Source organism: Aplidium turbinatum, chromosome 14, assembly GCF_918807975.1.
Source record: "Aplidium turbinatum chromosome 14, kaAplTurb1.1, whole genome shotgun sequence".
NCBI lineage: Eukaryota > Metazoa > Chordata > Ascidiacea > Aplousobranchia > Polyclinidae > Aplidium > Aplidium turbinatum.
This window is the reverse complement of record NC_137485.1, coordinates 19,673,603-19,684,790: the sequence shown is the minus strand read 5'-3', so window position 1 is coordinate 19,684,790 and position 11,188 is coordinate 19,673,603. Positions and strand designations below refer to the sequence as shown.

At 37.9% G+C, this 11,188-nt stretch overlaps 1 protein-coding gene across 1 annotated transcript; it reads right to left on the bottom strand.

Moving 5' to 3' along the window:
- Nucleotides 1–2,244: 2,244 nt before the first annotated feature.
- Nucleotides 2,245–6,590, bottom strand: LOC145782726 (integrator complex subunit 6-like). The gene has a single exon (XM_082594481.1). The coding sequence runs from the start codon at nucleotides 6,588–6,590 to the stop codon at nucleotides 3,990–3,992; it is 2,601 nt and encodes an 866-aa protein (XP_082450607.1). The 3' UTR covers nucleotides 2,245–3,989.
- Nucleotides 6,591–11,188: the final 4,598 nt, after the last annotated feature.

Below are 11,188 nucleotides of genomic sequence, written 5' to 3'. Positions count from 1 at the left end.
ACTGAACAAATGATACGAGAATGATTGCGAGTAAATTATGCGGTGGGAAACAGATAGTCTACACCTCACGTGATCTGTTTCCCACCGCATAATTTACTCGCAATCATTCTCGTATCATTTGTTCAGTTTGTGCTTTCAGTCCAGAGTGTCGTTACAGTGCATAGTCAAATTTATCTTACGATTTTTCATTTTATGTATTGCAGATTTAATTCCTGATGAGGACACACGTACGTGTCGAAAACGTTTGAGTTTATTTTATTTAATTATGTTATATTTTGTGTGAAATAAAGTATGCTAAACCCGCTAAAGTTACTATGTTTTATTTCTCTATGGTTAAACATTATGAAGTAGTAGGTAGGATACTAAGGAACAGCACATTTCGTTCGTTTTCTCGCATTGTGTCTTGATGAACGTTTGCTATTGTTTGCCACGAAACATTGTTTGCTGATCAGATCAATACACAGCTTGAAATGTCCATCATCTTATCATTTCAATGCCTTCATTCGTTGGTACGATTTTTAATGTGATTTTGTGTTCTGTCCGCATGGTCAGATGGGTAACGACCAGAACATCACACAACTAAGGCGAAAGAGAAAATTGAAAAAAGAAAACTAATCGGTACTTTCAATTCTCTCATTTTCGCAAACCATCATTTTTCCCCCCCGATTAGTTTTCTTTTTTCAATTTTCTCTTTCGCCTGAGTTGTGTGATGTTCTAGTCGTTACCGGTCAGATGAGGCAGTAAGCCGTAAGCCTACATGCATGCGTCTGCCATGCATGAATATTTCTCTACATTTATTTGATTTCTTGTGATAGTACAGAAAGCTTTACATAGAATTTATTTATGTATGATTTAGAAAAGTATTATTCTCAAGCAATGTTTTTTGCTAATTTATTAACTCACGTATTAATCAATAGCGTATTGTTTATTGGAGATCGTGTATTAAGCTTTGCTCTGTCCAATTATTTAACTTTATCTTCACAGACTTTCAGTTATGACTGGACTGTGTGGTTGTTAAGGGGATTTAAATACTACAGAGGATTCTTTCCCGTACTCAAAATATAAAGACACCAGTTTGTCTTCCCGTCTTAGCTGGTTTATAAAACTCTTTCAATTGGTACTTGTTTGCTGTGTTGCGTCATTAGGAAAGTTACTGCATAAATGCGCAACCTTTGTTTCCTGCATAAATGCGCAATCATTAGGTAAATGCGCAACCTTTGTTTTATGTTATGGGAATATGGTTTTTTTTTTCATTAATTCATTGTTTTAAGTGCAATTTCTTAGATTACGTTACTTTTAGTTACCGTGCCGTTACTGTCTGCGGACCCATCATTTTCGTTTTGAAATAAGTTATATAGAATTATTTATGTAAGTTCGTTTTTCAACTGATTGTAAGTGTTGCATTTCGTAATACATTTTCTAAATCTTCACAAGCCAGTGGTTGACAGATTCTGTGGCCATGGCAGCAATGCATAAATGCCTATAAGCAGAAAAATCGGAGTATTTTTTTTTGTATACCTTGACTTCCCTGCAAAATTGTGTAAGGGGTGGCAAAACAATACGTCTCGTCCGCACACATTTAGAAAGAAGAGTATTGTTTCCAACCACATCACAAAATATCGAACATGTGCTATTGTCCCTGGTTCATCGAATTTTCGTTCGACATGTTTGTTTGTTTGTTTATCTTTATCCTGCATTGCGGGAAAGCGGACTTGAGCGCTATGCATCGGTGTACGCCTTCCGACATACACCTGACCCACGCTGCAGCCGACAGCAATGTCTGTTTCCGGTTGTCTACTTTACTTATGACTTAAATTTGGTACTACCCATTACTCGAAATCGATCACTAGGTAGAGGCAATTATCGTAAAGTTTCTTGCCCAGAGAAACAACAGCAAGTGCGAGTGACTGGAGTCGAACATGCAGGCTCTCGACTGCGAGCCCAACGCGCTAACCACTCGGCCACGGCTAATAGAATGAAGGGAGAATCGGATTTGGTGGGGACTTTTGGAGATGTTGATGAAATTGCAGCCATTTGTTTTTGTTTAACGCCAGTTACTAGCTTATGATACTATGTTTTGACTAAACATTTTTTTGTTCACCATTACGTGTGCTGAGTATGTTTAAGATGTCACAATATATTGTACATTTCTGCTCTGACGATCATGGCGGGAAAAAGCATTAAAATCTAACACATTGCATCAAGTTATCAATATTTTTGACAAACGGTGTATTCTGTCTACGAACTGATAAATCCTGATACAGCAGGAGCAGTTTCCTTGAAGCTACAAATTTCAAATTTATTTGAAGTTTCATTCCGCTACGAAATCACTGTCATGATGTCAAATGCGTTGAAAAATGTAAACTCATTTTCAATGAGATTGTTCCCTCGTCATACAGAGACCAATTGGAAAATGCAGAAGGCGCGCAACAAGACAGGGGCTGAAAACAACTTTCCTTTTGCCAGAAAAGATTAGCATATGCGTCATGGTAACAACTTAGTATGTTTAATTGTTTAATTTAAAAATCAGTGATCTTTGTTGAGACATTTGTATTTTAACAGACCAGTGGACCGCATTACAAACAAGAATTATTATTATCCGACAAACCGGTTAGTTTAAAGCATTAAGTGCGACCGATGGCGAACCACGCTTTAATACTATAATTTCGAGAACTGTAATGTGATGAACAACACAGTAATTGGGTAGAATAACATCATTCCAACAAATTGTAACTTAACGTTTCGGCATAACTCTGTCCTTGCCAGGAAAATAATTAAATGAATCTAAGAAAACAAACGGTGGTTGTAAATGTCAAAAGCTATGAGAAATAGGCTAGCCTACCAGATTTAAATCAAACATCTGAATACGTTTTTTGTTTCATGATGTTTGGAACTGTTGTGAACGAAATTTGTTCATTGTGCAAAACAAGAGTTAAAGTTCTCAAGTCAAACAAAAATCGATTAAGGAATTTGAGCAAGGTGATCACTTTTTTACACTAAATAAACAAGAGTTTTTGTAAATTGCATGGTTTTACTTTAATTTTGTAATTATCAAAATTAGGCATCATGATAAATTATACAGTTTTATCAAGTCGATGCTACACTATGTCCTACGAACTGAGTTGCTATTCAAATGGTTCACCCGGTTTAGAGTTTCCACGTTTTTACTTGGTCTGTGTATGGCGAGTGTGCAGACCAGAAATCTGAACAACCTGATTCAATCTAAAGTAAGGTTTTTTTCAACCTGATTCAATCTAAATTAAGGTTTTTTCAGTGTTTGATAGCGCAATACCATGGGTTACGGAGACCATGCGTTAGCATTCAAAACATGGTAAACGGCTTACAAATTAAACATGTCACTATCAACGTTGAAATGAAGTAGCAGCAGTCAGGTTTCAATCCCACTTCGTGTTACATTTTTCACAGAAAGATTATAGCAGAGGGTTACCCGTAGCAAAATGACGTCAAAAAAGAAATACCGCAACTGGCTTATGGTGAAGTTACAGCTGAAGACCAACGGGCAAGATTCTTTCCAGCGGAAATAGGATGAACAAAACATTTTCTGGTAAAATGCTAGCACATTAAACCAACACACTTGAGGCGCTTATTCGTCATTTTTCAAAACAAAGTACGTGTCGAAAACATTCGAGTTTTTATGTCATTTTTTTGTGTGTAATACATTATGTTAAACCCGCTAATGTTACTTTGTTTTGTTTGTCTATGGTTCAACAAAGCAAGGTGTTTAAAAAACTCTCTATGCATTTCAGTTGGAATCGCAGCTAGAAGGGATGGCGGTGAGAGCGTTCTCCTCCACTGCCCCGGGGTGGTGCGACCCACCAGAACTGTCGACTACCAAAGCTTTATCAGTTTTCAAAAAGCAGGAATTATATGAGTTAACTGTAGGATGCCTCTCCAACCAGCATAATCATTTTGCTGATAAAAATGAAGGTCGCGATACAACGCCTTTGGAAAATACATGATTTTGATCCCTAAAAGTTATTACCAAATTCTTCAAACAACATTATTAAACTGTGACGCTTAAACCTTTGCGCTTCACACGTCACAGCATCGACTACCCCTCGCTTTGCTTCAGCAGAGCCAGTCAACTTGTTCAAAAGTGTCAGAGCCTGAGAATTTTGTTTTCCGGGTGTTCTAATCGCTCTCATGAGGTCGGTTTTTATAGAAATATTCTTGAGATCGGAATTTGCAAAATTTGTAGAAACACTTTTGTTAAGTTCAACATTGTCAGCTTCGCTTGACAGAAAAGAATCTGGTTCGTCTAAAATTGGCTTAAAAGAATCTTGCTCATCGTTATTTAATTCTTCTTTGATGAATTCGACACCAGAATCTTCGGAGTGGTCGTCTTCTGATAGGGAATCACCCACCATAGCTTCTTTTTCTTTGTTTACTACTGGTGGAGTTGCTTCACTTGATGCCGGCTTGGGGGAGCTCTGACTTCTGTCGTACCTCTTCAACATGAACCTGGAAGGACTTTTGGATGAAGATCTCTTTCTTTTGTAAGGAGGTCCACCCTGGTCAATTGACGCCTTCCGCTTGCTTCCAGACCCAGCTGAAGCCGAAGGACCATCATAGTCTTCCGTTTCATCGATCATTATTCCCTTTTCTTTGGCAAGTTTAAAAGGGTTTCCAAACGTGTGCAACCGTTTCGGGGCGTCAGGATTAGCTTCACGGAGTGGAGTAGGGAAAGTTTTGACGTAATCCTGATAATTACCCATTTGGGATATCGGCTGGTTGTGTATTTCAACGCGGTCTTGTAACCTGATTCTAAATGTACGCTCAACTGCAGATCCAACAGCTTTGGCAAAAGAAGATTGCAACACCTGCTTGTAATTAAGCCTCATCCGACGGAGCTGCGGCATCAGATCAGATCTTGATATGTCAAATGGATTGTGGAACTCTCTGGGTAACAAACGCCGTTTCTTGTCTGGAATTCCAATGCAAAATCCAGGAAAATCGTTGATTTCTACTTTACCAACGGAAACATCGTCTCCGGTAAGAGAAGCAAGAAGTTTATGAAAATTAGGAAGCTGAGTAACAGACAAGGAGCTGTATCGGGGAAAAACTGGCACCCCTTTGTTGTTGTTGGCTACATCGCTGGCAACTAGGTAACGGTCTGCGGCTATTTTTGTTTGTTCTTTCAGTTTTTTGAAATACACAGTGACAGAATAACTCAACCCTGTGTTAAAGGAATCAGATATCAAATTAGGGGCAGCTATTTGTTTTAGCGACTTTCTCAAAGGATTGATGTAATAAGGAGGTACGGTTTTTAAATAATCATCAAACATTCTTCTCCAGTCCATGGATGGCTTCATTTTTTGCTTTATTAGCTGGTCAATCAGAGGAAGAATTACTGGATAATTGTAAGGCATGACAAATAAATTTACACTAGTCAAGTTGGTGCTTGCTTTCAGGTAGCCGCATGGATGGGACACGTGACTTTGCTTCCCGCTGTTCTCCACATACACTACCCAGCACAAGTTTGAATTCTTCTTTTCAAGAAGTGCTCTGGTCAAAGGAGATGGCTCCAATTCGTATTTATCATATGGAAAGTTCGGCAATAAGATTGGATCTGCATCATCACTTCTAAACCTTAGCGTTGGATGAGCATTTCGTGGTGGAAGAGTTGGGGCATTATGATCAGGGCAATAGGACTCTGGTAATGGCCAATGTCCAATCGGCAAGCCACTTTTGGCGTTCGGTCGCACGTATATCATTCTATGAAGAGAATGCCATGAAGGTGGTTCTCCTGGTTTGCCATGGTTATCGATTGCTTCTTGGGAATTATGAGCTGGGGAGTTTTTTCCAAGAGAATCGCTGAACACGTTAGCAGAAAAACCCTTTTTAGTGTCTTTGTCAGAACCATTTCTTTCAAAATGAATAACAACCCCACTCTGCACCTTTTGGAGGAGAGAGTCCAGGCATTGCATTAATGTCTTGTGAGTTCTTACACAATACGAGCGACCTCCTGTCACCTCACACATCAAACTGATTGATGAAGAGTCGATTGGAACACTTCCTAATTGTTCAGGTTCTTGTGTAGCATTTGCTGGCAAACGAAGAACCAGTGAAAAAAGACGCTGATCCCAGCGAAAAGGCTCTTTGGTAAGTTCACTTCCCGGAAGAGGATTCGTCATTGGAAGATGAAGGTCGTCAAACACAGAAGACCGATTACTCAACTTTCCTCCATCTGTAATGGCAACAATCATGGAAGGTTCTAAATAAAAAGGACTTCTTCCTTGTCCGTACGTGTCAATGCCAGACAAATGTCTATTAACACTGAGTATGTCAAATGACAACTTAAGTGCTTGTCCAACGCTGGTCAAACCATCAGCAGAAATCGCTTTCAGTTTATTTAAAATGACACCATGGTTTTGACACTCCTTCCATCCTGCTTTAATGCCATAGGGAGCTTCATCAAATGTGACAAGCAAATACTTGTCGGTGCGATTAGCTCTTTGTTTTATGAATGATTCTACAGCACCTTTTGCAACATCCAGCAACGTTGTACCTAAGTAACATCTTTGATTCATAGAAGCGGAGTTATCAATCAGAAAAAGTATAGTTTGCATTTTGAGTTATAAGAAACAAATCTACAAGACTTCCACATCGCTGCAACACAACATCAAGTTATTACAACACCTAATTGAAGTATATATGTCATGAAAGTCTTTTTTTTTTTGTACAAACCTTAAAAACTTGTATTGTACTAAATGCAATGTTGTACGCGTCAATGAAATAAATTGACGGCGTCAGCGCTATTTTAACCAGGGTTTCACAAAACGGAAGTATTCGACATCTAACGAGTTTGGTTTTTGAGACTGTTTCGAGCTGCGAAAGACGACTTCGTCTTTTCTCGACTCAGATTAACCTAGGATACGATAAACAAACTTGAAACTGCATAATTGGATAGACGAACAGCTGCCACACAAAAAGATTGTTCATTGCTATCAGTCTGAGTCAAAACGTCAAACAAAATTTAACTCTCATTGTGAAACGAGATTTTCCATGCAAACGAAAAATGACGTATAGCGCGTGACGCTTAAAATCGGCAAAATAGTTGACGGCGCTATCACTTCCGTCAACTAAAAAATAAACTGACGGCGCTAGCCTCAGCGTCAACAAAAAGTTGACGCCGTCATTTGTCGCCGTCAAATTGACGGCGTCAACGTACAACACTGACTAAATGCACAGTTGATTGGTGGTACAAACTTGAAAAATGCGAGTACAATCCAGACAGCAAATCAGTCGTTTTTAACATTGATTTTCTTTCTGGGAATGTTGCTCATTGCTCGAAGCTGCAGGTTTTCGTCTGACTCCTTTCAGGAGCTATCGTCAGAATAAAATAAACCTAAAAGTGGTGAACTATTTATAGTAGAAGAAAAACGAAATGTTAATTTGGCTAATCAGAAGAATTCAAATTAAGGAAGAAGCTTGAAGGCATAAACGAATTTTTTTTGGCAGTATAAGATTGGATCGAGAGTCTTTATCAAGATAATAATAATAATGTCAGTTTTTTATCCATCGCAGAATGCGTTGCTCCTCAGCGCTTTACAAAGCAGACAGTGTCAATGCAGCCGTATAGAGGCGCAACTGAGTACATTATTACCCGAATCCACTCCATTGCTCAGTGCCAAGCAGAAATTAGATTCAGTACAATTTTTAAAAAGTCTTTGGTATGACCCGACACGCCGACAAGGTATCGAACTCATGCCTACCGATTCAGAGACGGGCGCACTAACCACTAAGTCACCGAGCCGGTCAACACTGATTGATTGAAGATTGCTTCCAATGCTGCAAGATGAAATGAAGATCAGCCCTTGGCAAGAACTGAAAAAGTTCTAAGCACATTTTTCATTATCTAACAGGTGTTGTCCAAATAGATTTACTGAATATATTTTTATTTACATTTCGTATTTCTTCTACTGGGTCATTTCATTATAATTCATCCAGAAAATTGAAATTTTGGAACCATAGAATTTATAATTGTCCCATTTTTTCACAGTTTAAAATGCTTGAAATTCTGAGTTATTTGGCACAAATTTTGTCAAAATTGGTCAAGCGGTTTTTGTTTCATCGCTATTTTAATCTTTGACCACCAGGTGGCGATTTTTTTAGTGAGCCGCATAAAAATGCTCATATCTTGGGACCTAGTTGCCCAATCTTCATAAAATTGGTATCTATCCCCCCATTTTCAGGGGTGAGCTTTCCAAAAATGAAGGTTAAAATAAGCTAGGAGTTACACTTTTTGTGATATAAACATTTGTAGTGCTTCGATATCATGGCCGATTTCGCCATGCGGCCACACATTTTTTTCAAAATTTTTTTGATCATTATTATTAGCATAGATGTTATATTCCAAAAATATCTTTTAAATCACTTACAATTCACAACCTCATAATAAAAATTGTGCACAAAAATGCAGAATTTTTAAAATAGTCAAAAACATTGGATTTTACTTTTTTTTTGAATTTTGAGATAAGACTTTAGATTCCATTACCACTACTTGTATTACAACTATTTTATGAGCAAAACTGTAGCCAAGCCTTTTTCTCAATACTAATATTGACGTAGATAACTGACTCCTATTCCAATAATTCCACTTTAATCACTAACAATTCATCAGTGCATACTGGGTGGTCCACCCCTCCTCCCCCTTACTACGTCACTGTATGTCAAGCAAAGAATAGTACAGTAGTATAATACACTATTACACAAGGTGAAGGAGTCAAGACATAAAGATGAAGGAGTTTAATACATCGAAAGGATGTAATGAGCTTGTCCGATGTGGGACATAATTATATCATTTTCCAAACATGTCTCGCTGCCACTAGTAGGACAGTGTGCACAGTACAATTGTGTTACTTTAATTTGTCAGAAGTTACATTAAAGAACAGCATATGCAGCAATCTAAGAAATACATAACAATCTCAGAAAGAAAGCATATACATTGCAATTTCTGAATTGGAATATATGGGCTTTGTCTGCACTGATCAATGTAAAATTACATATATACTGGGGTTTTTTTTTCGCTGAGACTTTTCGGTCATTTGTCCGAAATGACTTGAAAAAATTCGGTCCGTTTTTATTTATTTCGGTCATTTTTAGTCATTTTTGGTCATATTTGGTCAATAGACTATATATTTTTTCGGACATTTTGACCGAATTGACTATATTTTTTTCGGACATTTTGCTAAAAAATCAGTCAATGACCGATAAATGACCGAAAAAAAAAACCCAGCATATATACATACATCATTGTAAGATTATTAGTGCCAAGAAGTGTACGAAACATTAAAGATAGTTTTAAGTAACTTTCTGCAATAAAATACAATTAAAAAGGATTCAATAAAATAAACCTATAGTTTTGTATGCATAACTAGTGCATCCCATTTTGCATTCAACATCATGTGACACTGGACAAAATATGCTCACTGCAGAGCCATTACAACATTTGAGGGCAACAATCGGAATGAATAAAAACGCAATTGAACAAGGGCCGCCATGCATGTAAATAAACCGACAACCACGGTTTCTACCATGTAGCTAAACATGTGAGAGGCAGCATAAATTACTATATAATTGAACACGGATTGTCATGCATGCGAATAAACTGCAAACCACAGTTTCTAGCACGTACAGTAACTAAGCTCTGTGAGAGGAAGCAAAAATATAAATACAATATAACATAAATGAACAAAGGTTGTTGCACACTTGGACACATAGAACAGCATGCCATTATTGTAACATTAGTAAAGACCTAGACAGCAATTTCAGGCAATCAAACCCAACATAATAGAAGCCAATCAATGCTCATCTTGAATGCAATGAAGCGACGATTCACAGTTTCCATGTTTGGAGCCGAAAATGTGTATATTCTGCCAGTTGTAGTGGAAGGACTGTCCAAAATCATCATGATTGAAGAAATTCAGGACCAGGCACAGTGCTTCCACGCTGGAATCTTTGTTGAGTATTTCTTACTTACACTTGTTACAGCTTCAGAGCAGTATTGATAGGCAGCTGCAGCAGTCAAAATTTGGTTAGCAGTTGGTCTGCCTAGACTTTCGTTACCCAGCTTCCTTTTTACTACTCCATCAATCCCGTCACATGGAGATTAACCATGACTTGTGGCAAAAAATGACCACTCTTGAACAAAGATTCCAGCGTGGAAGCACTCTGCCTGGTACTCATGGACAGTTGGACACCATTACTTCAGTTCAAGTTGTATTGGTTCTTTCAGTTTTAAGCGCGTATCAGATGATTCACAGTTTGCTGGCACATATTGTTTCTTCGATGCAGCCCCAATGATAAACATCCAAGATGTAAGTGTCATGTCTTATGTAGCATGTGTTTATGACGGACAGTGGTGGGTTGGGCTTGTTGAAATTGTGGACAAAGAAAAGAATGATGTTCTGGTCAATTTTATGCATTTTTGTGGCCCCTCTCCATCTTTCAATTGGCCTGGCCATGAAGATAAGTGTTACATGCACATTTCTTCAATCATGATGATTTTGGACAGTCCTTCCACTACAACTGGCAGAATATACACATTTTCGGCTCCAAACATGGAAACTGTGAATCGTCGCTTCATTTGCATTCAAGATGAGCATTGATTGGCTTCTATTATGTTGGGTTTGATTGCCTGAAATTGCTGTCTAGGTCTTTACTAATGTTACAATAATGGCATGCTGTTCTATGTGTCCAAGTGTGCAACAACCTTTGTTCATTCATGTTAATTTATATTTTTGCTTCCTCTCACAATGCTTAGTTACTGTACATGCTAGAAACTGTGGTTTGCAGTTTATTCGCATGCATGACAATCCGTGTTCAATTGTCTAGTAATATGTGCACAAAATGCTGCCCCGAGCCTTTGCTGGCTGCTTCATTTTTGTAAACGAAATTCACCATCATAAAACCCGTCAGAACCAAAAGAATGATTTATATTTGCCTTCTACAACGTCAAACTCTGGTAAGAAGATGCTATGTTTTAATGGAGTGAAACTATGGAATCAAGTACCAAAAGAAATGAAAGAAAAGTCTTTTAATGTTTTTAAATTTAAATATAAATGTTTATTAAAGAATTTGTACAATGATCACTCCTGAAACGTATCATCCGCTTATTTCTCTACACAGTTTTTTTATGTTGCCCTGTGCTATTCCATTAATGTAT